Source organism: Rousettus aegyptiacus, unplaced genomic scaffold, assembly GCF_014176215.1.
Source record: "Rousettus aegyptiacus isolate mRouAeg1 unplaced genomic scaffold, mRouAeg1.p scaffold_m13_p_17, whole genome shotgun sequence".
Taxonomy (NCBI): Eukaryota; Metazoa; Chordata; class Mammalia; order Chiroptera; family Pteropodidae; genus Rousettus; species Rousettus aegyptiacus.
Window position 1 is genome coordinate 23,747,427 of NW_023416292.1, and position 27,674 is coordinate 23,775,100.

General features: G+C 45.7%; 1 protein-coding gene and 3 non-coding genes across 6 annotated transcripts; 2 read left to right on the forward strand and 2 right to left on the reverse strand.

Moving 5' to 3' along the window:
* Positions 1-633: 633 nt before the first annotated feature.
* On the forward strand, positions 634-705 carry TRNAQ-CUG. The gene has a single exon. It is a non-coding gene; the product is annotated as a tRNA-Gln (tRNA).
* Positions 706-4,931: 4,226 nt separating this feature from the next.
* On the reverse strand, positions 4,932-5,003 carry TRNAQ-CUG. The gene has a single exon. It is a non-coding gene; the product is annotated as a tRNA-Gln (tRNA).
* Positions 5,004-9,238: 4,235 nt separating this feature from the next.
* Positions 9,239-9,310, reverse strand: TRNAD-GUC. Its single transcript has one exon. It is a non-coding gene; the product is annotated as a tRNA-Asp (tRNA).
* Positions 9,311-11,279: 1,969 nt separating this feature from the next.
* Positions 11,280-26,598, forward strand: ZNF184 (zinc finger protein 184). Of its 3 annotated transcripts, none has more exons than XM_016128572.2 (6): positions 11,280-11,414; positions 11,945-12,089; positions 16,991-17,058; positions 19,983-20,109; positions 20,413-20,508; positions 23,539-26,598. In XM_016128572.2, the coding sequence occupies exons 2-6, from the start codon at positions 12,083-12,085 to the stop codon at positions 25,494-25,496; spliced, it is 2,256 nt and encodes a 751-aa protein (XP_015984058.2). In that variant the 5' UTR covers positions 11,280-11,414; positions 11,945-12,082; the 3' UTR covers positions 25,497-26,598. The 3 variants fall into 3 exon arrangements, with proteins under 3 accessions (XP_015984058.2, XP_015984152.2, XP_036091091.1); XM_016128666.2 differs by lacking the exon at positions 11,280-11,414 and adding an exon at positions 11,467-11,656; XM_036235198.1 differs by lacking the exon at positions 11,280-11,414 and adding an exon at positions 11,674-11,696.
* The last annotated feature ends 1,076 nt before the right edge of the window (positions 26,599-27,674 follow it).

A 27,674-nucleotide genomic window follows, 5' to 3' on the forward strand; every position in this document is an offset into this window, starting at 1 on the left:
TGTGGCCGTGACAGAAGTCGTTGTGGGGTCGGGGAGGCACCTGCGCGTCTGGTACTCTCCTCACCCACTGCTGCACGAGACAAAATCCGGACTTCTTAGAGAACGACTTACCCACTCGCAAACACAGTTTCCTTTGCAAGTTTCCTTCCGTGAATGTGCCAGAAATCGACATGTTAAAGCTTGTTTTCCTACAGGCTTTGGACCTGACAACTAAATAATCTATGTAGAGAAAAAGATCTTATGGCTGAAACCTAGTGGAGTTGCAGATAAAAGATACAGAATCTCCAAGTCTCAGCTTTGCCATCGATATAGGTGCAAAAACCAACTTCCCCGAGTTTCTAAGCATTAAATCATATAATGAATATAAGATGTTCATTTCAGGGCTTGTATACATAAGGAATGTTCACTCGGCCAACTAGTTCGAATCAATGGTGGAGGAGGAAGGTAGACTTTACAGGTTTGTGTACTTGCCAAGAAAATAAGATAAATAAGATAAAATAAGATCTCTTAGGATTTTCTTCAAAAGAGTGTCCGGAGTGTACATTGACTCAAATTTTTGACTGATAAAGTAGATGAAATACTGTCAGGGGAGTTCATATAATCCATATTAGGTAAAGACAAGGACACCTGTGAGGTTCCATGGTGTAATGGTTAGCACTCTGGACTCTGAATCCAGCGATCCGAGTTCAAGTCTCGGTGGAACCTCTCTTTCTTACCTTCTCCTCTGGGAAAATGGTTCACCTAAATGACTGAAATCAATTTTGACACTGCCATTTCCTGTGAGTTCCTCAAATCTCGACATACCTACATCTGTGAGGAGGTAGAAATAGAATTTTGTTCTAGTCTAATGGAATTTATTATAATAAGGAGGAAAATAAATACCAGAGGAAAATGGAAGAACCCCTGAACTCTGCTGTGAATAAAAAACCAGTTCTGATGGAAACCAATAATTGATTCATGCAAACATTATTTTCCGTGCACATTAAAAAGAATATTTAAAATTGTTAAATATTTATAACATGAGGAATAAATAATCCTAATGGTATTGGAGAATGTACAGTTAATAGCAAATTTCTCTTCTATCCATGACCTCGAGCTCCATGTTTTCTGTCCCTCCACCTCTGAACCCGGTGTATATATATGCTGTAAGGCAATCAAATGTGGAAATTTAAAATTTGGTGACTCTTAGTAAAAGGGCAAATAAGACTCATTATTACATTTAAAAAATCTATAGATTTAACATATCAAAGTAAAAATGAGAGGGGATCCATAACGATATTTTCACCGCAACGTTTATCTGGTCCGTGCACCACCCACAAAATACCGAATATTCCTCTTTCCCCACTAAATGAGTGACTATTATTATTTCTTCACTCATTGCTTTCTTTGTAGACGTTTCCCCTTGTCATTGGTTTTTGTGCTGTTTTGCATAGTTCTTAGGGATTAAAAAAAACTTTCAGTTTGAGGAAAATGTGGGCACTCACATTCGGTCATCTTGTCCATTTCCCTTCTGTGGGCATTTAGAAATGATGCTGAAGGCATAAGTAGTGTTTATGAGCAAAGAGTAGTGAGCATCGGCTGAGATATCCAGGCTGCTGCTTTAAACCTAATACTTAGGGGCTGGGCAAGCTTGAGGACTTCTCTTAGCCTCCCATATTTCTCATTTGTGATGTGAGGATTAAATGAGGCCATGCATATAAATGAGAATATTTCGTAAAATGTGAAGTATTATAGACATGAGAGAGAGAGATAGAGAGAGAGGTGCTGACGGGTGAAAAGGGCACGTGGACCTCCTGGCCTCTGGCATCCTAGCAACAGTCCCTGTCCACGGTGCTGAAACAGAAGCTGCTTCTGATGCGCGGACAGGACCGTGCCCTGCAGGAGGGACAGGTGCGAGCAATACTCAGGGGATTTCCTGACACTAAGGACGTGGAGGAAGAGCACACTGAAATAGCGAGTTTAGCCACTGGGTGTCACAGCAGCACTAGTCCTGAAGTGCCAAGAAGTGTGCGCCAAAGACTCTTGTATCTTGGACTGTAGCCAGTTGTTTCCGGTGTAACTGTCCCTTGGTTTCAATCTTCTACCAACTCTATTTTACGGTCTCTACACATTCTAGATCTGTGACGTCCGATAGTTTAGCCACTTGCCACATGTGAGTGCTGAGCACCTGGCCCCCCTTGGTATTCTCTAAGTCCCAATGGCAGTATTCAGAACCCGAACACATGCTGATTCTCCACAATGTGAAATTCTGTGTGGTGATCAGTCTTGGTCCAGCGTCTCAGCTCCAGCCCCAGAACCTGGGCGTTATCTCCTGTGGCACCTCTAGAAGGAAGCATCCAGAATGAGAAGCTTGTACTATCAACATTCTTCTCTAAAGTATCTTTTTAGACATTTTTTTTATTTTTAAATTCTATACATCAGTGTTACATGGGTGACTTTCCTCAACTCTAAAACTAGGAATTGCAGCCATAGAAGGGCCTTCACATTTCATTAGCTTTGACATTCTAGAATTCTATTAGTTTCTCAGAGTCAAAGCAAGCCAGCATGCTGGCTGCGAGAGCGGATGAGATGAGAGATGATGAGTTTTGCAAAGGAATATCCAATTCAGCCTCCGGAGCCCAGGTCTTGCCAGAGCCCAGTCAAACACCCCACCGACACCTCTCAGCAAAGAGGACTTGACACAGCCTCGCATCACTGACCCACGTGGCTTTGCAACTCACAGCTTTATATTATACATCATACCTCTGAAGACACACAGTGAAGAGGATGGAAGCTGCTGGTTCAATCCATGGCAAGGGAAAGCGCTGTGTTTACAAAAAAATTATTAGAAGCATTCTTGGACGAGGTTCAGTGAAGTATGACAACTCAGCGCTGATCTCCACATGTGAGGTGAGGACCATCTGCATGGACAAAGCTGTCCAGGCATGGGCTGAACTCTCCCGGGAGGTCCTAGAAAGGCACTCACACGTGGTTAGTAGCATCCCTTTACTACATTAGCCACACTTGTTAATCATACAATGCGATTTTGCATCTGAACTGTGCCCAGAATGAGGGGAAACCTTGCCTCATTTTCAGTTCCTTTCTCTTCACTGTCGTCCTGGCCCGCAGGACCAATGAGCCCAGCCAATGTGATGCTGTTGACACTTTTTGATTGGATTATGAAGAAAATGACTTTCCTCAAAGTCTTCAGTTGTAATGGTGTGCTTATTTATGCCCAGTTTGGATTCTCAACTTGGCGAGCACAGTTGTGAGTCTTGGCTCTCACTGTATATGATGCAAGTTTTCCTGAATCGAATTTCCCTTTCCATGTGACTGGAAAGGAATCCTGAGAAGGGCGCAATGCCTTCCCTTTCTCTGGAAAAGGATGCCTTCAAAGCAGACAGGGTTTTGACTGCAGACACGCAAAGGCATCAGGCAAAGCCTGAACTCTCTTTAGGAGGGAAAGGAAACAGCATTAGGACTACGGTTGAATGACTTTTTAGGAAGTAACAAAAGCAGAGATGTAACATGCCAGCATGTACGAGCCAGAGACTGATTAGTCAGGCTTGGAAATAGTCAACTTGCTAGCAGATTCTCAGGGGGTGAATTGTCAGTAAATTATCCTTCTAAGGAGGGTGGAGGTGCTATAGTCGGCAGGATTCAAACCTGCGTGTGGAGACCCCAGTGGATTATCTAGTCCATCGCCTTAACCAGTTGGCCGCGACTACATAGCATATGCAGAACTAATTAGCATATGTAGGCCAGGAAAACTTCAGCTGTTTTCAAAATGTGAAGTACTCCACCGGAAAGTGTATTTGTTGTAATTGTTTTTTAGTCTGAGACCACTTCAATGAATACTATGCTGTTGTAGCAAGTTGGCTAATAACACCCGTATTCCCGCGGACCACCAGACCTTGGATTTTAGTATAAGATTAGAAAACTTCCCCCCAAACCCAAAGACTCGTGGGGGCTCGATCCAAATAGTTCTCATCCCCAGGAGTCCTGGTCCCCCACCTTGATCGCTCAGCCACAGTGTAACACACTGAAATAAAAACTAGCTGTGCTGAAATTTGCTCTCCTTATGAGCTTAAGTCATACATCACTATGTATTTGTAGTAAATGTCTCTTATTTGATGTCATAGAGATGGCTATCATGCTGTTTCACCAGCTTGGCAAGCAACATTTCACCCCCAGAACTGGGAAAAATTATTCTGATGGATTGATGGACTGAGGCTAAACAGGAGACATTCCAAGAAGCCAGATTTCTGTTGTCAGCATCTGATGGGGACCCATGAGATTCACTCAACAACTGACACAGACTCTAAGACTTGATGCAGAAGCAGGTGTTGAGGTGATGATTTGAAAAATGTGAACCGGCATCAATTTTTAACTTTTTAAATAAACTTCGAAACACCCGTATAATGGAAGATTCTGCACTGAGAGAAGAAACGAGAAATCCTTCTATTTGGCCATGACCCGTGCATGAGGACTACAACGTGCAATCTCTCTTGCACTAGTCCAAATACCCGAGAGAGTTCCAGAAGCTCTTATTTAGAGTAGGAGTGGGTTCCAGAAGCCACTTCTCAGCGGAGGGTGAACGGCCTATGAATTCTGGTCATTGTCCCTAAGAGTCACCGTGAAGTCCCACCTGCAGGGCAGAAAGGCATGTCCCCGAGAACGTTTCTTCTCTCTGTTTTGTTGACCCTTTTCGCTCCTATGCGAAGCGAGTTCAGCACATGTTATAAAATGGTAAATCAAAGGAAAAGTTCAACTCAAGTCAGAATTCTAGGATGCCACACACAGGTCGCTGTTTGGTGGGGGAGGGAGCACGGGGTGGTCCCTTCCCCTTCTAGGTCCCACTCTCGGTTCGCTTGAACCACGGATTGCAGGCCCACCACTCCCCAAAGGGGAAAGGGGGACAGAATAGAATGAGAAATCAAGGTAAAATGACTAGGTCCCACCGAGATTTGAACTCGGATCGCTGGATTCAGAGTCCAGAGTGCTAACCATTACACCATGGAACCCCGCTGCCGGTGCCATGGGCCACCATTCTGCAATCCAGTCGTCCTCGTCTGCAGCGAGGAGCCGAGTCCCGCCTCTCGCTCTCTGCGGCCAGGGCAGCGCCCCTCCCCCGCGCAAGGGCGCTTGGTGCGAAACCCCACGGAAGTCGGGATCCGGGGCCGGAGGTGGCAGTCGGCCCTTCTCTGCAACGCTGCTGCGAGAGACCCAGAAGATTCGTGTCGTGACATAGCTGTGGCCAGCCTCTTCCGTCGCCATGTGCGGCATCGCCGGGGAACAGCCCTCTGAGTCCTGGAAACGCTCCGCCTCGTGGGGACCCGATGGTGACGCGCGACACAAAACTCCAGCGTCTCAAAACGGGGTTTGTTGGAGAAAGCTTCCGCTTGGCTTTTTCTCGGGTGGCACTGTGAGCCTCTTGGACTCCTCCCCTGTGTCCAGAGGGGACACGGGTGCCCAGGACTGTCCATTGCCAGTTGAAAACGCGGCAGGAGACATGGAGACATAGTAGGACATGGTGGGGACATGGCAAGAGAGGATCGTTCAACCTGGGGGCCGAGCTGAGGAGCAGATGGCCGTCGTGACAGTAAGCATACTGCTAAAGTAAAATGATCTCTTAATCGTGGCTGAATGCTTCATTAATCTTGGTCTTGTAAATTAGGTCAAAGTTGCGTTCATCTCTGAAGCTAAGAAAGAGTTAAGGTGAAGAGGAGAGCTTCTCCTGAGGCACCTTTTTCTTTGGTTCTCTGATCCTCCCCACCCTCTCACCTACACCTGCATTCAGGTCAGGTTTCAGCAGGTCCTTTTAAGGTGCAGAAAGGGCAAAGCAGGCTAAGGCCATCAAAGCTATTCCTCTCTTAGTGTTTAGTGCTGAAACAAATGTGAACGACTGAAGTTCTGATGCCTTCAAATCCTTCCGGCCACTTTCTAGTCCCATCACATTTGCAGATCTGAGGCGACGGCCCGTCGGCTCCAGCAAACACTTAGAAACGGGCGTCAGCCTGGGGTTCTAGGGCCTAGAAAGTTAGAACCTCTGGTCTCAGGATGGTTCTTTGTACTCCACCTTCCTCTGCTGCATTTCGATTTGGTATAGATGACATTTCATCTGAGAGAGAGAAGCTCCAAATGGATATGGCAATCTTGTTATCAGGCCTAATAATGACACACCTGAATATCTTTCACTGTATCACATTATAGTGCAATGTCACATTACAGGGAACAATGTTTCAGTGCCTGATTTTGTGTTAGGTAGCACGCCGCTGGCTACACCCACAAAATCGGCAACGGGGAAGTCGCATTAGGAGGCAGTTGCAGCCACCCCACTGGGGGCTCCTCCACATGGGTTTGAATCCTGCCGACTATGGTGCTATCTTCTAACTGCCACTGACATCCCTGCGTCCCAGTCATCTTCGTTGCTCGCCCTGTGTTGCCTGTTACCCATTTCTCTGGGTCAAATAACCTCTTACTCCAATTCCACAGATGGTTGTGTCTGAAGTATTGACATCAGTCTCAAATGGAGGAGTGAATCTCTTAAGGTATGAACATCACTTATTATCAAGCCTGATTTGAGGAAGCCAATTCCCTTTTCCTCAACTACATGCCCTAGCCAGACTCTACCCTCTCCTGAGGCAGAGGTGCTCATGTTACCAAGAAATATGTAAAGTGTTGAGCTTAGGCAGTTTGTCTTGCACATCATGGTTTCATAGTTCATCTGGCATGTGTGTCATAGTATGACATTTGCAAGTTTTGGTTTTCCTATTTCATTCCTCATCTGTTTTGGTCCAAAGATGTCTAGAAACGAGAGTCAAACAACATAGATTGTTAAGAGTAGAATTAAAGAAATGAAAACCAGGTCAGTTAGAGACAAGCTCACAGATTTGATGGCACTTTTCTGTTGGTACTCATGTTCAACGCCTTACAGCTTAGAGACTCCAGAGGAACATTCCCTGTTCCCAGCCCTCTCTTTGTATCTTCTCCAGTACATTCAGGAATGTTTATCTGGGCTTTATGGTCAAGTTGGGAAACAAAGTATAAACTTAGGGACTCAGAACTTTGGTTCCCAAGCAGAAGAGAGTGGGAAGAAAAGGTCCAGGTGGGAGCAGAGAACATGCGGTGGGAGGAAAAAAAAGAGAGGGAGAAGCAGGAGGGGGAGGAGGAAAAAAAGGAGCCGGAAGAGATGGAGCAGCAGCGAAGCCAGGAGGGTGCTGAATGCAGGAACGCCCTCCGCCCTTCCGGACACTCCTATTCTGAGTACCCTCGGTCATGGAAATGCCTCAGTGCCTTTGCTCTTGTTCCGACAGGCACCTTTCCAGCATCTCCACTCTTCAAAGTCATCCCCGATGTCAGAGCATTTCTTCGAGTCCACCGCCTCCAAAGGCCTTTGGGTTGTTTTCCATTTGGGCTATTCTAAATAGTTCTGCCACAAATATTCTTGTACACAACCTTTGACAACCATAAGTAGGGATTTCTGCTGAGTAAACATGCTCATGGATGGAATCATAGTAAGAGTGAATGTTCATACTTCAGGGTATAATGCCAAAATGTTTTTGCGAGCGATTGAACCAGTTTACATCTCCCTGTATGAACACCTAGCTGTTCCACGTCCTTGATAACACTTGGTATGATTTGTCTTTTGTTATTGTATTTTTACGTGCTAACCTGCTGGGCCATGGTAACCCAGATATGTGGTCAACTATCATTCTGTGTTTCTGTGATGTTTTTGCAAGGGTATTTGGGGTTGAGATTAACATTTAGATTGATAGACTCCGAGTAATGCAAATTGTCCTCCATGATGTGGGCGGGCCTTGTCTAACTGAAGACACAAATAAAGCAAAAGCCTAACCTCCCAACAGATGGCCCTCACACTTGACCTGTAGCATCAGCTCTTCCGGGTCACCAGCCTACTGCCCACCCTGCAGACTTTGGGCTTGCCAGCCTCCATAATTGCCTAAGCCAATTCCTCAAATAAATCTCCATCTCACACATATACATCCATTGGCTCTAATTCTCTGGAGAACTCTGTAGACACAGTTTTGTTAGGTATATGCAATATAAATATTTGCCCTGTACTGGTGGCTAGTAATGAACAAAAGTTTCCAGTATTCATGCTCTGCTTTAGAAATTCTTGTGTACTCTGAAGTCGTGAAGAAGTTATCCTGTTATCTTTCAGAAGCATTGCCTTACCTTTTACTTAAAATATACACTTCATCTGATTGAATTTTCTGTGTTTTAGTTCATTTATTTCCACATTGATATCCAACTGAGCCACCAATTTATTTAATTTTAATTTATTGAAGAGAATGGTCTTTCCCTTAGTGCCCTGTAGGGTCGACTGCATGCATGGGTCTGTTTAAGGTGTGTTCTTCCGTTCCACCTGTTTAGTGACCCACCTGGGAGTAAGTGCCGCACTGCCCCAACTGCCATGGCTTTATAGCAGGAATTTCTTTCCTTTCGGAAAGCTTCGATTCATAAAATCTAACGTGTATTCATAAGCACATCGCTTGCGGTTCAGATCTTGTTGGAAGCAGCAATGCTGACGCGCCTCAAATGTTCCTGGAACTTGGGGGATCTCCCCTTCCTGAAAGCGTGGGACCCGCCACATTTTCATCTCCCTTCACGTGTTTGACCTGCATCTTGCAGATGCTAAAGCCGGGGGTCACCAGCGTGGAGCTGCCCAGGTCAGCCAGTGTGGCTGGACGCAGCGCAGAGGGCCTCACCATTCCAGGGCTGATGTGTAGGAGGATGGAGGACCTGAACGCCCACATGGGCTTTTTGACCTTCTCCTCACATGGCCCCGTAGTTCTCTCTGCGTGCAGATGGGAGGCAGCTGCCAGACGACCACGTTTTTATTAACTCTCGAGTCTTCTAAGCCCTGCGTTATCTAAACCTGGTGGCTTTGATATTTTAGGATTAACTGAAATGCTTCTCCTATGAGAGTGGCAGGCCCGGGAGTGACGCCAGCGGGACGGTGTGGCTGGGAATTGCCGGCAGGCAGGTCTTCTGCCGCTCTGACTGCTCCCAGTGCCCGGTCCCAGCAGTGGAGGTCGCCTTGCGCTGCAGGGGACAGTGGAGCTGCAGCAGCGCCCGCAGACTCTCAGCCTACCAGGCGAAGTTCTCTAGCTTTTGTGTTCAAGAACTGTGGCACACAGCCTCAGGTCCTACGCAACAATAGCACGATTGCCAGGAATTCTAAAAAAAAAAAAAAAACGTGAAGGAGGAAAAAAAAAAGACCACAGTATGTGGCCTCCCCGTCGGGGAATCGAACCCCGGTCTCCCGCGTGACAGGCGGGGATACTCACCACTATACTAACGAGGAGGAACTGATTGCACCTTCCACTAATTCCGAGGAATCTCTCAATGACCCGAGACCACCACCCAAGAAAGGAACCCTTGGCGAAGGGAAGGAAGCTCCAACAGCTATTTTGCAAACAGACTTACGGGGGATCTTCGCGGACAGGACAGAGATCGGGCTATGCCCATTGAGGCACTAGGCCCCTCCCTCCCCATTGCTGTGGGGCTCTCGCCTGGAATATTTAGCCGAGGGTCTTGCCGGGGGTGCGAGTGAGAGGACCCTACGGGATTCCGCAGGATTCGAACAGGCGCGGAAGACCTCAATGGATCTTACTTCATCACCTTAATCATTCCGCCACGAGTACAAAAATTTGGATGAGGTTTTTCAAGTTAGAGACAAGACCGAATATAAACCAGGGTAACCACTGCCTGCTGCACAAAGTGAATGGGCTTTGTGCCCGAACACAACCTTCGAGCAAAACGAGGATTCAACAAAAACACTTAAATGCCTACGTCTCCTGCCTCCCCGACAGGGTTATAGCTTAAATTCCTGTGAATTTCCATCTGTTTCTGTTTAGTTTTGTAAGAAACTGCCAAAATATCTTCCAAAGTGGCTGTATCACTTCACACTTACACTGGCAATGGAACATAGATGTATTCTTTCTCCAACTCAGGAAATTGTTCATCGCTTTACTAGGGAGTCTGCGTTGAAAGTGAGAGTTTGGGACCAAATTACTAAATCCAAGTCCTAGCGTCCCCATTTACTGGCTATGTGACCTTAGGCTAGTTATTCAGCTTATCTGTGCCTCGGTTTCCTTTGTTGTAAAGTAGAATTAAATAGATGTAAAGCACTAGAACACTGCCTGGCACAAAGGGCGTGAAGGGATAGCTGATTTCGTGTGGCCGCTCCTTCCCCACGGCATACGCTGGCTTTCCATCCCGTCTTTCACATCCATCGCTCACCTTCTTTTGAATCATGGAGGAGCCTTAAAAGAACATCCTGTCCACAACTTATTCACCTGCCGCAGCATCGGTTCGGTTCTTCTTCAGTATAACTTTATGCTGCTGCATCTTAAATACGTCTGCCAAATGTTTATGCTCCTTCTCATCTAGTGTCTTTTTACTTCGGCTCGTGCCCTCACAGCTTTCCTTCCTGTGTAGGCCCTGTTTTCTTGTAATCTGAGAATACCAAATTGTTTCCTTGTTCTAGTTCCTACAGCTCTTTTCTGAAATCTGCAGTTAGAGACTTCTATACATTGCTCCCTTTTCTTTGCCTGTAACTTTGTTTTCATACACGCAACATTAGACTTCCAAGTTTAGTTTCATCAACCAACAGGCTGAGTGACTTGATCTTGGTCACTCCATGCTGGGGACGCACAGCACAGCAAAGTGGGCCACATATTTAAAAATATAAAAACCTACTGACTTCTGTTGGATTCTTTTCTGCCAAGGGCACACTGAGACCGGCGCTGGGCTCCTGTGCAGCTACGCGCTGGCTCACGCAGGTGGGTGTACACGGTGCACTAGCCGGGCAAAACATGGTAACGTCACTTCCCGGATTCCTGCAGCATTTTTTAAAATGTGGGTTGCGACCCATTTGAGAGCCATGAAAGCGAAATAGTGGGTCGGAACCAGGATATTTAAACTAGAATACTAGTTCTTTGAGTAGAGTGCAGAACAGGCGATAAGGTACGTGATGCACCGTGAAACGCTTCTTTGCTTTTCTAAATCACGTGTGTGTGTGTGAACGTCTACCTCTTACAACCAGCCCCGGCAGAGAAGCTCGAGCGTCGCCTGCCAACGCACACCTCCACCTGGGTCGGTCAGAACCGCAGGACCCGGCCGCGCGCGGCGCGGAGCCTCTGGGAAATGGAGTCCGGCGCGGCGCGTGGAGCATCCTGGGAGTCGCGGGCCGGCGCATCCGCGCGCTCCGGCGCACGCGCGGGCGGGGGCGGGGGCGGGGCGCGCGCGGCGCGGCCGGAAGTGGCCGCGGCATCCGCGGGAGGCGTGGAAAGAGGCTGGCGCTCGGAAGTCCCGCGGCTCTGGTCCTTTCCCTGGGTTTGGTGAGCTTCCCGGCGCTTCCGGACCGGCGATCGGAGTTGGATCGCAGTCGGGGGAGGGAAGCCCAGGTATCACCATGGCAACCGCCCGCCCGCTGGCCCCGTGACGTCACCCTTCTTGCTCCATTCGGAGCGGCCTCTGCGGGAGGGAGCCGGGGAGTCCTGAAAGGGGGCGCCCCTCGCCGCCTCGGCGCGGGCGGTTCCGCCCCGATCCCGAGAACGGCTTTGTTCTTTTGTTCCGGTCTGGGAGGAAGGACGGGAGCCGGGCCCCGCCCCGCTCGCCTTCTTCCAGCTTTACGCCCCCGCAACAGGTGTGTGTCCCCGATCCGAGCCCGCTGGGCGAGCCTGCAGGTGCGCTCGGAGGCAACGGGCTGGTCCGGGGCGCCTCCGGCAGGATTCTAGTGGAGCACCACGGGGTTTCTTAATCCGGGGCCGAACCTGCGTGCTCGGTGTCCACTCTGGTTTTGTTCAGCCAGGGCGCCTCTCGCCTGCTCAGTGCTCTCTGTCGCCACTTCTGGGTTCCAAGGACCTCTTGGCCACTGTGCAAAACTGAGGTTTGATTGTGACGCATGCTGCTGACCCCATCCTGTGTCTTTTAGGTCAGCCGACCTCAGTGTATGTGAAGTCTTAGACTTGTTGGACATCTGAGCTGCGGACCGAGGACCCAGCTGGAGGGACGCTTGCTGCTTGGGAAACCCTGGTGACCAGGTTCCAGAGGAACGAGATGAGCTCCTGAGATGGAAGGTAGAGGGGATGGCGCGGGGAGAGCAGAATGATGGAGGTGAAGGAACGTCTTGACTTGAAGATCAAGCACTTGACAGAGCTGCAAGAGGTGGAACGAGGAAACCTTATATTTAAGGATCAAGAAAAGAATCCGAATTATAGGGAGAGTTTTGCAGGAAGAGTTAACTCTCCCGGGCTTGGGGGTTGCGGAATGAAAAGGAGCGATGATTCATAGTGTCTGTGATCTTCACGTGACTTCTGTTGATTAAATAGTAGAATGAGAATCTTGCAGTCAGAAAAAAATCTTTGTAATCATCCCTTCAATGTAAGAATCAGTTTTTTAAATCTCGCTGGAAGATGGCTGTCTGTTAAGCCTATGAACAAGTGTGGCATTAAACTGTCCATTTTGGGTGCAGGCTGTTCCTTTTTTGACTTTCTTTTTTTAGTTCCTTATATTAGGCAGAAGTGTCTTGTTCCTTTAACTTTTGCCTCGATCTTAGTTCTTAGTCCCCAAAAACAAGAGATTGCTTTTTCTCACATTGCTATCCTTCAGATGTGTGAGACAGATGTCACAACTCCTACTCACAAATGCTTTCTAAGCAAAATAGCCTCAATTTTTTTATGTGCGTCCATGTGATATATCTAGACCATTTCTCTGAAAACCATGCTTCATGACAACATGCTCTTAAAAACGTGTTGCCTAAAACTAAACACAGTTCAGCGGACGTGCTTTGAAAAATGCCTGAAACTATGATGCACTACTTTTGATTTGGTTTATACTTCTGCTGTTTAGCATCAGATCGTATTTGCTTTAAAAAGTTCGTGCTATTATGCTGTAAACCCTGGCTCTTTTTTACATAAATGGTAGTGAACTAGATTCATGCTATCTTTGTGTAATAAACTGTCTTTTATCCTTAATGTCGAGACTTCACATTTTTGATTATTCCATTTTTTTAGCCAAGTGTTCCAGCCTGTCAGAATAATTAGGAATCTTAATTTAATTATTTATTGTTTTAACTATCCCTTCCAACTTCATGTAACTTGTATATTTAATGAATATTCCTTGTATTTCTTTCTACATGTCACTGAACAGGCCAGGGTAAGGATAGAGCCCTGTGACATGTCACTTTAGACTTGCCTCTGCATCATCATTATCTTTACGTTCTTTAGATTTTTATAGATATGCAGTCATGTTTGGTTTAACCTATTATTCAGTCCTTTTTCTTGCATTCCTTTAATATCATTAGAAATGTTAACATATTATTTATGTAGATTGAGCAATACCTTCCATTTGTCCTCAATTCTTTGTTTTTTGAAGGATACAAAGAATATTTTATTTCTTACAACTGCATGTGTATCTATAATTATTTCAAAACAATGTCCAATTAAATCAACTTATATCATATTACTAATGAACAATCAGAAATTATAAAAATTATAACTCCGTTTACAGTAACATCCAAAATATGAAACAGGAACATACCTAAGAAAAGTGTTCAAAATCTGAACACTGAAATTTACAAACAATTTCTGAGAAAATTTTTTTTCCAGCTTTACTGAGATAGAATTGACCCTTAACATTGTGTAAGTTTAAGTTGTCCAGTGGGGTGATTTGAGACACCTGTATATTCCAGAATGATTACCACAGTCAGGTTGGTTAGCACATCGGTCACCTCACGGATTTGCTTCTTGTGTGTTTGTGTCCATGTGGTGAGAACATTTAAGATTCACTCTCGTAGCAACTTTAAGTATATGACATAGTGTTAACTCGTCACCATGCTGTACATGAGACCCCAGAACTAATTTATAACTGGAAGTTTGTCCCCTTTGATCAGCATCTCCCCCAGCCCCTGGACACCACCATTCTACTCTTCGTTTCTATGCATTCAGCTTTTTTAGATTCCATACATAAGATCTTACAGTATTTGTCTTTTGCCTTCTTTCATTCCACATAATGCCTTCATGGCCCATCAGTGTTGCAAATAGCAGGACTTCCTTCTATTTTATGGCTGCAGTATTCCATTTTGTGTGTGTGTGTGTACATGTATACATACATGTAGTTTGCATGTGTGTTTGTGTGTATACACATACATTCCCACTGTTGGTGATGTAAATGGGTATTCTCACTATGTTAAATCATATGTAGGCTCCTCAAATTAAAAGCGGAACTGCCATATGACCCAGCAAGCCCAGAGGAGATGAAATCTCTGTCTCAGAAAGATACCTACACCGTGTTCACTGCAGCAGTATTTACAATACCCAAGATAATGGGAGCAACCTAAGCGTCCATCAGTGGATGAGTGGCTAAAGAAACTGGTGTGTGTGTGTATTTTTTCCATGTAACTATTACCAGTTTACATTCCCACCAACAGTACACAATGGCTCCCTTTTCTCCACGTCCTCACCAACACTCGTCTTTTATAATATTCTAACAGGTGTGAGGTGATATCTCGTTTTGTGTGCATTTCCCTAATGATTAGTCTTGCCTAGCACCTTTTTGTGCACCCGTTGGCCATTCGTATGTCTTCTCTTGTGCATTGTAAAATTATATTCGTTTTTATGCTGTTGAGTCGTAAGAGTACCATATATAGTTTGGATATTCATCCCTTATGAGATATGATTTGCAAATATTTTCTCCCATAGCCTGCCTCTTCATTTTGTTGGTAGTTTCTTTTTCTGTGCTGAAGTTTTTCAGTTTGACGTACTCCCATTTGTTGATTTTTGCCTTTGTTGCTGATGTTTTTGGTATCGTATCAAAAAAAATCCTTGCCAACACCTATGTCAAGGAGCTTTTAACCAAAGTTTTTCTTTTAGGACTTTAACAGTTCTAGATCTTGTTTAAGTCTTTAATTCAGTTCAAGTTAATTCTCATGATTGATGTAAAATTGGGGTTCAGTTTCATTCTTCTGCACGTGATTATCCAGTTTTTTCAACACCATTTATTGAAAAGACTATCCTTTATCCATTGAGCATTCTTGGCTCCCTTGAAAATATTAGTTGACCACATATATGAGGTTTTACTTCTGGGCTCTCAATTTTGTTCAGTTGGTCTGTGTGTCTATTTTTATGATAGTACCATATCGTTTTGATTATTATAGCTCTGTAATGTAGTTTGGAATCAGGAAGTATATAGCCTTCCGCTTTGTTCTTGCCTAGGGGTGCTATGATGTTTTGGGGTCTTTTATGATTCTGTACTAATTTATGATTGTTTATTCTATTTCTATGCCAGTTGCCATTGAAATTTTGACAGGGATTGCACTGAATCTACAAACCGCTTTGGGTAGTGTGGACGTTATAATAATATATAAGTCGTTCTGATCCCTGGACATGGGACATCTTTCCATTTGTATTTTCTTCAATTTCTTTCATCATTGTCATGCAGTTTTCAGTGTACAGATCTTTTACCTCCTTGGTTAAATTTAATCCTGAGTATTTTATTGATTTTAATGCTATTCTAGAGGGGATTGTTTTATTTCTTTTGCAGATATTGCCTTCTTAATATATAGAAACACCACTAGTTGTTGTATGTTGATTTTATGTTGTGCAGCTGTACTGAATTTGTTTAGTTCTAGCAGTTTTTTTTTTTTTTTCATGAAATTTTTAGGATTTTCTATATATATAAGTCATCTGTAAACAGAGACAATTACACCTCCTTTCGGAGTTGGATGTCTTTTATTTATTTTTCTTGCCTAACTTCTCTGTCTAGGACTTCCAGTACAGTGCTGAAGAGATGGTGAGATTGGGCACCCTCTTCATTTCTGATCATAGCGGAAAAGCTTTGAATTTTTCATCATTGAGTATATTAGCTGTGGGCTCATCATACATGGTGTTCGTTATGTTGAGGTACATTCTTTCTATACCAGTTTGTTGAGAATTTTTATAATGGAAGGATGTTGAACTTTGTCACATGCTTTTTCTGCATCTATTGAGATGATTATATGAACTTTATATTTCATCTTGTTAATGCGGCGTATCACATTTCCCAGGGATAAATCCTCCTTGATCCTGATGTGTGATCCATTTAATGTGCTGATGAATTCATCTTGCTAAGAATTTTCGCATCTATATTCATTAGGAATATTGGCCTGTAGTACCTTGCCTTGTGTTATGTGGCTGAGTATCACGGCGATGCTGGTTTTGTAAAATGAGTTTGGAGTAGTCCCTCTTCTGGTTTTTGGAAGAGTTTGAAAAGGTTGGTGGTAATTTTTATTGCAGTGTTTTGTAGAGTTCACCAGCGAGACCATCTGGCCCTGGGCTTGTCCTTGTTGGAGGGTCCTGATTACGGATTCAGTCTCCTTTACTCCTTATTGGTCTGTTCAGATGTTTTGTTTCCTCACGTTTCAGTCTTAGTAGGTTGTACGTTTTTAGGAATTTATCCATTTCCTCTAGGTTACCCAATTTGTTGATGTATGACTGTCCAATTATAATCCATTATATTTATGTTATTGCCAGCAGTTGCATTGACCATGTCTATTTAATTGTAGACATTTTGGTAGGTAGTAGTATAAGTAGTATAAATTATTGTGATATTTAATTTGCATAAATAGCAATTTCAAAGGGCCTATAAAAACTTTTGGAAAGTAGGCTGATTATTCATATTTTCTATGTAGCAGAGGAGGCAGCAGAACTATTTTGCCTTATTTAATGGGAACATAGAGTGAGTTGTATGTATGTGACATACAGGACTGTAAGTATCTAGAGACAAAACTATGAATCTTAAAGTAATGCTTTACCTTCTGAGCCTACCAAGGAGAGGATCAGGACGCTGGTCACAGTTATCCTGATTTTTTTTTTTTTTTATTCTGAGAAAGGAAATTGACAGTTCCTGTTATTTTCAAATAGAAAAATAAGTGGGATTTTATGGCTTGCTGGGAACAGCTTAGTCTGACAGGATTCACTGTGGTTTCTTCTTCCTCCCCCAGATCTGTCCTCACCAGAATCTGCCCTTCACCACGGGGGGTGCACTCTACAGCCGGCAGCCAGTTTTCAGGTAAGCTGGGGTTTCTTAAAACGCCATTTCAGTCCTTAGAGTGGGACTGTATGTTCTTCTGCTGTGGGGTGTGTTCATCTAAAAATCAGCGTTGGCAGTTCGTCCTGGGCGCCCATCTGCCCAGCGGCCGTGTTCCGGCCCCGCCTCTCTGGTGCAGGCGGTGCACTTACCTCTTGCTCAAGTTCTTTTGGTATCACTTTATTCTTTATTGAGGGATCTTGTGATAGCCCCACACAGGTATCTGGAAGAATTATCTAGCCTGAACCATCAGTGGCGCCAAGGCAAAGCGGCTTGGTGTACATCCTTACTTTCGCTTAGTGTCATTTTGCTTCCACATGGACTTCCTTAAAGTGTTTAATAGTGCATTCTGCTGGTGGTGAATTCTTTCAAGTTTTTATGTCCGAAAAAGTATTGTACCTTTGTTTCTCATTTCTAGTTTGACAGTTTTTCTTTTCAGTGTTCTATAATGTTTCTCCATTGTCTCCTTGCTTGTATGGTTTCCAACAACAAAAAAATGTGTAATTTTTTCTTTGTTCCTTTAGATTTGTCTTTTTTCCCTTTGGGTGCTTGTAAGGTTTTCTCCGTCCCTGGATTTGAGCTACAGTATTTGATTAAGATGTGCCTTGGTGTAGTTTTCTTTGTGTTTCCTGTGCTTACAGTTTGAGTATCTGAGATCTGTGGGTTTATAATTTTCATCAAATTTAGAAAATAATGAGCTAGTTTTTCTTCAAATATTTTCTCTGCTCTCTTTTTTTTTTTTTTTTTTTTTTTGTGCAGGGACTCTAATTATACATATATTGAGACATTTGAAGTCCCATAGCTCCCTGATGCTATCTCTTAAAATTTTTTTTTTATTTTATTTTTGATAGTTTCTATTACCATCTCTTTGAATTTATTAATCATTTCTTCTTCAATGCTTAATATTCTGTTGGTACTATCTAGTGTATTTTTCACCCCAGAACATTCATTTTCAGCCCTGGAAGTTCCATTTGGGTGTTTTTAAAAAGTGTCTTCCACGGCTCTAACTTTTTGAACACTGAGAACTGTCATAATAACCTTTAATGTCCTTGACTGCTAATTCTAGTGTCCGTGTCAGTTTTCGGTTGGATTCAATAAATTGATTCCCAGCCCCCTTCGTTATAGGTCGTATTTCCATGCTTTTTTGCATGTCTGAGAATCTTTGACTGAATGCCATGAATTTGACCTTCTTAGATTCTGCATACTTTTGCATTCCTATAAAATATTCCTTTTCCTGGGATGCAGTTCACTTACTTGAAACAGTGTGTTTCCTTCAGGTCTGGCTTTCAATGTTTGCTAGGTGTACCCAGGACAGCATTTAGTCCGAGGCCACTTATTTCCCAATACAGAGGCAAGACCTTTCTTTGTATTCTACCCAATGCCTGGTGAATTAGGAAGTTCTCCAGTTTTACCGATGGGAACCGACTCTCTTTCCAGCTCTTCGGGCGCGCCAGTGCTGTTCCCAAGTCCTCTCGGACGGTTCTTCCCCTGCCTTTGATAGCCCGATCACACCTCTGTGCTGGCTGGCACTGGGCCGACTCCCCAGCGGGAACCCTGCAGGTCTCCGTATTTCTTTCCTGTGTAGTTCTCTCCTCTGTCGTACTTGTCCTGTGAGTTCCAGTCACCCTGATTTCCCGGACTCAGTGTTCTCTCTCCAGTTCAGGAAGTTGCTGCCCTGCTTCTGGGTGCCCCTGCGCTGCTGCCTGGGAACTGGACGGCAGTAAGCTGGGGCCATCACGGGGCTCACCTCATCGGCTTCCTGATTCTCGGGGATCGCCGCTTTTTGTCATCTGAGATTCAGTGTCTCAGAAACTGTTTTATATATTTTGTCTGGAATTTTTTGGCTATTTTATGCAGGAGGGTAAATTGAACCCTTGTTCATCTCATCTTGGCCACGGCTGGATCCTTTTGAGTTTCGATTTTGAACTCCCAGCTTTGTTAGGGCTGATCTAGTGTAGCCTTTCTCTAGGACTGTCTTTCCGGAGGCCCGTGACCACCTTTCGGCTTAGTGTTTACTAGAACGACTCACCCAACTTGGCAGTGTGCCTCAGGGCTAACAGTTATTACAACACGGGGCACAAAACAGGATCAGGAGGGACGATGTTGCGAAGTGGGATGTAGAGAAATGAGGTGCGCTCTGTGCTGGTCACACAGATGCCCTTCCTCTGCACTGTGACCCACGGAGACATGGGACGTGTCCACGCAGGGACGCCTGCTTCCGTCCTGGAGTCCAGAGCTCGTAAAGGGAGCTGACCGCGTTGGCGTACACTTGCTATTGACCACCTGTGGTGTAGACCCCAGGTTGGCACCACTGCGCATCCTAAGGCTTCACGTGCCCCAGGCACAGTCCCATCATCGGTTGGTGACTACGTAAGCATTAGCTTTCAGCACTTGTTCGAGGTTCGGAATCCTGGATCCAGATATCTGTGAAGATGAGCAAGGATTGGGCAAAGCAGACTCGCGGCTCCAACTCGTGCAAGTGCTCTGGGGCTGTCCGTGGAGCGCAGCGCACCTGCGGGCCAGTCACGTGCTGCTGGCCGATGTTGCTCACGGAGACTGTCTTCGCACCAGATTCGGGGCTCACCGCGGGCAGTAGAACAGGTTCTTGATGCTTGGAGGTTCACTGCCACTGCGCGATGTGTTCCGGATCAGAGATGACAGTGATGAGTGTGAGCAGCGGTGGCCACACTGGCTGAGCGTGCGTCGTGCGCCAGATTCTAAACGAAGCTTTTCGTACTGAACAGTTCGTTCTTACACCAGTCCCGAGTCAGGCTCTGTTTTTTACATTCATTTCACGAAGGAGGAAATGTCAGAATCATTTTTCAGATAGTCCGTAGCTTGCCTTACTCCGTCGCTGTTGCTGACTCCACCCCCCTCCTACGTAAATGCTTTGTTTGGCATTGCAGGAGTCAGTGACCTTCAAGGATGTGACAGTGGACTTTACCCAGGAAGAATGGAAACAGCTGGATCCCGTGCAGAGAGATCTATTCAGGGACGTGACACTGGAAAATTACACACACCTGGTGTCGATAGGTAAGGACGACTTCGGGGTACAGAGGAGGAGGAGGGTTCTCTAGTGCTTAGACCAGTTTTGCCTCTACATGAGGGACCAGAGATTCCTTGATTTTGAAAGGCTTTGAAAAGGTTTCTCTCATGGCAAGTGGAAGGACAAAGTAATAATTTTTCTGAACTCAAATCAGTTCCCTAGTTACACCGTGTCTGGAATTTGTAACCTCGGGGCCTTCCCTCGAAAGCGAGGCTGTGAGACTGAATTCTGATGTGGCGCTTTTCCCTGACGGCAGACGATGCCTCTTTCTTTCCTTCTCCCACGAGCAGGACTCCAGGTTTCCAAACCCGATGTAATTTCCCAGCTAGAGCAAGGGACAGAGCCGTGGATCGTGGAGCCGGGCGTGCCAGTGGGTGGCTTTGGAGGTGAGTAATGGGTCCTTGCAGATGAGTGTCGTTCACTAGGACACCAACCTGAGCAGAGGAGTTTGTGCGTGAAATGTAGATACACCTGCTTCCTGCCGAGGCGTGGGGAGGCGTCTGGGCTCCCTCGTGCTTTGTCAGAACGCTGTCGTGACATGCACCTGGTGTGATACTCCGGCCGCCTTTCCCTGAAGGCCGCGTCTTGGCCTGGACTCTGGATCCCATCTTTTCCCGCCCCCTCCAGGACTCTGAGCTCACAATTATCACCTCGCTTTTCCACCTGCAGAGTTTCCTTTCTGAGTCTACAGGCTCTACCACTTGTACCTCAAACAAGCTGGGGGCCTAAATTTCCAAGTACTTTTATTCGACACTGTTAATCCATTCGGCTGCCCTCCGGCCTGCTTCCTTGCTTTCCCAGCCACGCTCTGCAGAAGTGCCTTCCTGACCTTTTTTATTCTCAGTGTGTAGCTTCTGATCCTTTTACTCTATAAGACTATTCTTGTTATAAATTAACTTCTTGTAACCCATTAATTCCCAAACTGCACAGGGAGACCACTTCATAGAACAGACCCTGGAGAAATATGCAAACTCAAGTCACTCTAGATAAAACTCAAGTGAATGAGACGGGATGGGGGTTCGTTTGTGTGAGGAGAAGGAAAACACCATGTTCAAATTGGGGAAGTGCTGGATTAGCTAAAATTTTAGCGAATTTCTTACTGGGGGGCCACTCAAGAGATTTTTTTAACATGCAGTTGAGCATTAGGAATTTCCAACAGGGTTGCACGGGTATAACGCGTTACTCCCCCAGCCGTGAGTCTGTTTCTTTCATGCCACACCTTTAAAATCTGTCTCTTAGAATGAGATTTCACGAAAGGTACTATAGAAAACTAGTATTTTTTAACAAGAGCTCTATTTACTTGTGCTTACAGGTGATTAACTTTGAAAAACAAGTTTTATCACAAATTAAAAACTAAGTTTTAAAAAATCCCAATTAGCAGAGAGAAAATCATTTTAAAATGTTTAAATAGATATTGAAAAAAAATCCTAGGCTTTAAAAAAAATGCTTCAGTCGTCAGTAAAAAGAGGTTTAGTAGGTAAAAATAACAAAACACTCACGTTGCGTAGGTAACGTGGACTGTCCCCGCGGCCCGGTCAGAGGGCAGAAGGCAGGCAGTCGAAGCCTTGAGCTCCATTCTCACGTTTACTTTCTGTCGCTGGAATGAGACCCAGCGAAGACAATCTGGGCAAGCTAGCGCTCGGGCCTGTCCCCTTCGGCACGTGGAGCAGACTCCCTCTCTGGGGCCTGGTCTGCTTCCGTCGCTGTCAGCGTGGTCTGCAGTTCCGTAGGCGTCAGTGCGGGGCTCGGGTTGCGGCGGTCCCCGCCACTGGCCCGCGGCCCCGTCCGCACCGCTTCCTTATCCTCTTTCTTGCCATCTTCTCTAGGCTGCCTCGTGACCTGGCCCCTGCAGAGCCGTGACCGCGTGCCGGTGTGGACTCTCGCTGGTCCAGGTGCCCCTTTGCCACTTGATCGTCGGCACCGTCGATTAGCCACCCTTGCGCAGGGTGCTCAGTCCCCGCAGACTCTGCGTGCAGGAGGGTGGGACTCGTTTTCAGCAGTCCCTCTGGTGCTGGCCTTCTGGAACTTGCTCCAGTCCTTTGTTCTTTACCTGCCTGTGGTATCCTGGTAACTTTGTTGCTAGCTGCGTGGAAGACACGGTCTGTTGCATACTTGTTCCCACCAGCGCTGGGGACCAGCTTCAGCCGCGGCCTTTTACCCTTTATCGGCATCAGACGCCATGGTCTCCAGGCCCCCCTCGAGGAGTACTTCGAGGGGCGAGCTCCATGGCCACCTGCTGTGCAAATACTGAACGCTCGGTGGTCCCCACACCTGCGCTGCTCTCGTCTTGTCCCTGCTAGGGAGGCGCTGCTGTCATGAGGCCGCCCACGCTCACGGCGCCTTCCCCAGGTGCCAGGTGCAGCCAGCGGGGTCGGGCAGCTCTGGGTCTCTGGCTGGCTGCTCATGCGTGCGGTGATGGTGACGGTGATGGTGGCAGTGGCTGGGCTGGCAGCACAGGAGGCTCAGGGTCCTCTGGGCTCTGCTGTAACCCTGCTACCAGCGGAACGGAGAAATGCGGTTTTACACATGGCCCCCTTCCCTGGCCCCCAGCGCTGACCACTGCTTTGTGTCGTGGCCATCTTTCTGGGCTCGAGACGGGCCAGACCGCTACCCAGTGGGCAGCGGAGCGGCGTGGCCCTGCTCCCGGATCGCGTGCTTGCCGTTTTTTCCTTCCGTTCTGCCGGCCGATCCGCCGCTTGCGTTCCTTGGTCCGTTGTATTCGTCCCGGTACCGCGACTCCCACCTCTTTCCTCACGTACGTTCCTCTGGCTCCAGTCGTTCTTTCCCCCCCTGCGCTGAGCTGCCGTCTCCGACCCTGTATCTAAACATCTCGGTTATTCTGCTTTTGGCATCCTCCACCCCCACAAACGCCACTCTAGCGTCCATTTCTGTTCCTAATTCTCAGAACGCCTGGAACTCGTCGTCTTCCCTTAAATCATTTCCTCCACTATTTACAACTTCCCCGTTTTTAGCAGCGATGTACTGTTCCTTCAGTGTTCCGGGACAAAAACCATGCAGCCCTAACTAGGTCTTCCCTGTCTGTTCTGTCTGAAAATTAGAGCTCTGGGATGTCTGCTTTGCTGTTCGTTGGCAAAGAATCTGTTTAGAGTGTCTCCTCCAAATTCCGTCCGTCTGTGTCTCTTCTCAGCCCCCTCTGAGCCACTCTTCAGTTAACTACCGCCTCGAGCGGAGTTCCCTTGCTGGTTCTTAGATACTAGCTGTTTTTAAATGTCATTTATCATTCTCCTTACCTCTATCCAAATTTTTTCCCAAATATTAGGGCTGGATTTGAAACTCCCCAAGAACTTCCTGATGACTTTGTATTTATTTAGTTTCCTTAGGTCATTCCCACAACAGCATTTTTAAAGTTTTTTCCCCTCTATTCAGAGAATTTAGCATTTTCTTTTTTCTTTCAGACTGGGAGACAAGACCAGAATATAGCCTATCAGTCCCAGAGCCGGGCATTTCTGAAGAGCCATCTCCAGAGGAAGCAGCGGAAAAATGCAAAAGCAACGATCCTGGTAGCTCTAACTTCTCAGAAACTTGGGTGTCTAGAGGCAGCCCAGCGAGGCCGCAGGCAGACGGACAGATGCTGCCAAGGGGAATGAAACCAACCGAAAAGGCGGCATCTGCTTTGGAGCGAGACCCTGTAGGTCACGACTTTGAAAAAAGCGTCAGCATCACTTCCGGCCTTGCAACACAAAGGAAGACATCTCCAGAAGAGACCTCTGCTGAACCACGCGTCAAACGGAATTTAAACCCAGTGAAAAAAGAGAAATCTTGTAAGTGCAACGAGTGTGGGAAAGCGTTTAGTTATTGTTCAGCCCTTATTCGCCATCAGAGAACACATACCGGAGAAAAACCCTATAAATGTAACGAATGTGAGAAAGCCTTCAGCCGGAGCGAAAACCTTATTAACCATCAAAGAATTCACACTGGAGATAAACCCTACAAATGCGATCAGTGTGGAAAAGGTTTCATTGAGGGTCCATCTCTTACTCAGCATCAAAGAATTCACACTGGAGAGAAACCCTACAAATGCGACGAATGTGGTAAAGCCTTCAGTCAGAGGACCCATCTCGTTCAGCATCAGAGAATTCATACTGGCGAGAAACCATATACTTGTAACGAATGTGGAAAAGCCTTTAGCCAGAGGGGCCACTTTATGGAACATCAGAAAATTCATACAGGAGAAAAACCTTTTAAATGTGACGAATGTGATAAAACTTTCACCAGGAGCACTCACTTAACTCAACATCAAAAAATTCACACTGGAGAGAAAACTTACAAGTGTAACGAGTGTGGGAAGGCCTTCAATGGGCCGTCGACGTTCATCCGTCATCACATGATTCATACTGGCGAGAAACCGTACGAATGCAACGAATGTGGGAAAGCCTTCAGTCAGCACTCCAACCTCACTCAGCACCAGAAAACGCATACTGGGGAGAAGCCGTACGATTGTGCTGAGTGTGGCAAATCCTTTAGTTACTGGTCATCCCTTGCTCAACATCTGAAAATTCATACTGGAGAAAAACCTTACAAATGCAACGAATGTGGGAAGGCCTTCAGTTACTGCTCATCGCTCACGCAGCATCGGAGAATCCACACCAGAGAAAAGCCCTTTGAATGCAGCGAATGCGGGAAGGCTTTCAGTTACCTCTCAAACCTTAATCAGCACCAGAAGACTCATACCCAAGAGAAAGCTTACGAATGCAAGGAATGTGGCAAAGCTTTTATTCGGAGCTCATCTCTTGCTAAACATGAAAGAATTCACACTGGCGAGAAACCTTATCAGTGTCACGAGTGTGGCAAGGCCTTCAGTTATGGCTCATCCCTCATTCAGCACAGGAAAATACATACCGGAGAAAGACCTTACAAGTGTGGCGAGTGTGGCAGAGCCTTCAACCAGAACATACACCTCACGCAGCATAAAAGAATTCACACAGGAGCAAAGCCGTATGAGTGTGCCGAGTGTGGCAAAGCCTTCCGACATTGCTCATCTCTTGCTCAACATCAGAAAACTCACACAGAAGAAAAACCCTACCAGTGTAATAAATGCGAGAAGGCCTTTAGCCAGAGCTCCCATCTGACTCAGCATCAAAGAATCCACACCGGCGAGAAGCCGTACAAGTGCAACGAATGTGACAAAGCCTTCAGCCGGAGCACTCACCTGAGCGAGCATCAGAACTCCCACACTGGGGAGAAACTGTACGACTGTGATGCACGCAGCGGGACTCTCGGCCGGAGCACGTGCCTCGTTCAGCATCAGAGAGCGCATTCGGGAGAGAAGCCTTTTGGATGTAATGACTGTGGAAAAGCCTTCAGGTATCGCTCTGCTCTCAACAAACATCAGAGGCTGCACCCTGGAAAATGACTGTTCTAGAAGCATCGTGAGCGTGGGGCTGCATTTACTCTGGTCTGTCCTCTGTTAAGCACTGAAGACCCAGAGCAGACTGAGAGACCGACTGCTTTAACCACTCTGACTTCTCACCGTCGTGCCGTGGAGTCGCTGGCCTGAGGAATCACTTAGCTGCTAAGCAAGTTTGTGACATTGGAAAAGGCAACTTTTAAATTTCACTTTCTGCTATGAAACGAGGGATTTGGAATAGGTGACGTCGACAGTCGTTTGGAGTTTTATATTCAGTTTTGCTTATTCACAATATATTCTTGAATAGGATTACTATCCATCGGATTTTGCTGCGTTGCATCTAGAGTGTGTATTTATGCATGTTTATTAACAAAGCACTTATGCTTCAGTAACTAGACTGGAGGTCTATTATGCTCCTGTTCTCATGCATTTAAGTTATTTAAGTAACTGGTTCCTTATAAAAATAAATCCAGAATACCCTCACGTTAATATTTCTGTAACATATAATGGCTTAACTGAGTACAAGTTTTGGACTTTTCTAGTATTTTTAATGTTTAGTTTATCATAACTACAGAGATTTCCTTCTGCAGCTTTACCAAGTGTTATTTAATCCCAGTTACACAGTGGAATCACTTTGGGAACTTAATAAAACTATTGCCGAGCCCCACCCCCAGAGACTGTCATTTAATTGGCATATATTTTTTAACTCCTGATTGTTTTGCATCTATAAAATGAAAGGTATCCAAGGAGTTAGCTGTTAATTTTGTCAGGTATGATAGCATGTGTGAGAATAGTCTGCGGTTTTTAGAAATGCGTAATGAAATATCTAGGATTAAATTACGTGTCTCACTTTCATTTAAAATATCACCAAAAGAATTTTTTTTTAAAAGGGACTAATAAAGAAAATTGACAAAAATGTAATAATTATTGAATCCTGGCAATGAGCATGTGGGAATTCATTATACTGTTTTATAATTTTGTGTATGTTTTAAATTGGTCATAATTTTTACAAATGAATGATCAATTATTTCCTAGAGAACAGGTTTAAAATAGATTTGACTTGTTTTATGATCTTTGAGGTAAAAATTAAACAATTTTAAAATGTAAACAAGTTCTAGAAAGAAATTAAGAGTTTATTCTGATATGACTTGCAAATAAGAGAACGTAGCCTTCCTCACAAACTGGAGGCGTGCCTCTGAGGAGGGGGGAGTGGCGCAGTGTGCTCAAAGGCACGAGTTGCAGCCGATCGGGGTTGCGAGGGAAACAAGGCCATAAGCTTACATAATTCATTCTGTGATTGGAGGGGCAACCGGACACTCGGCACTCGGCCGACTCAGTGGTCTGCAAGTGGGGTTACGCGATGAGAACAGTGAGTAACGAGCATCTCCCGTGTCCTAGTCTCCGCTCAGGTCTGCGGAACGGGGTTTTGGTCACATGGGTTCGGGCAGGGAGTGTAAGGAGGGGCGCCACCGAAGCAGCCTCGAGGCCGTCCGCCTCTGTGGTCAGAGCCAAAGTCCTGCCTCGTCAGTAGCTTCATAGTTTAAATTAAAAAAATTCAAACGCTGGCCACAGATGAGATGTTAAAGTTATGACAAGTCCTCAAAAGGTGCAGCCTCGTCTTGATTGCTCTCCAGCCCCTTTTCCTAAGTTCTGTCCTCTGCCCGCCCTTCCCAGCTCCTTCATTTCCTCTCAGGCTAATTTTAAAGTGTCCAGAGAGAAGAGGCAGGGGCCGTATGAAAAGATCTGGCTTCGAAGGGATGTGAAAGTTAAATTTATCACCAGCTCTGGTCTCCATCTCCCAAAACAGCATGAAAAGCCATCGACTAGGAATTAGGGCGAACGGCCATGTCACGGTAACTTCCAAATCCATGCTGACAGCTTTCAGGCACCCGGGATTCTTAACCACCTATAATCTGTTTTCTGTCCAATTGTTAAAAATAATAACACGCAACACCTGATTGGTTTGCGAGAATGACTTAATTTGTACCAGGGAAGGTAGGAAAGGACGAGCAGAATTTCAACACAAACTTATGCATGAAAATTAGATAGAAAAATGAGTATACTGACTTAGCCCGCATAGCCAACAACGCACTTTCTCCATTAAAACCGGTATTAAATTGAATTTAGTCAGATCTCCAAACTGTGTAGCAAAAGGCATTAAAACAATGTTAAAAGCACCTGGAG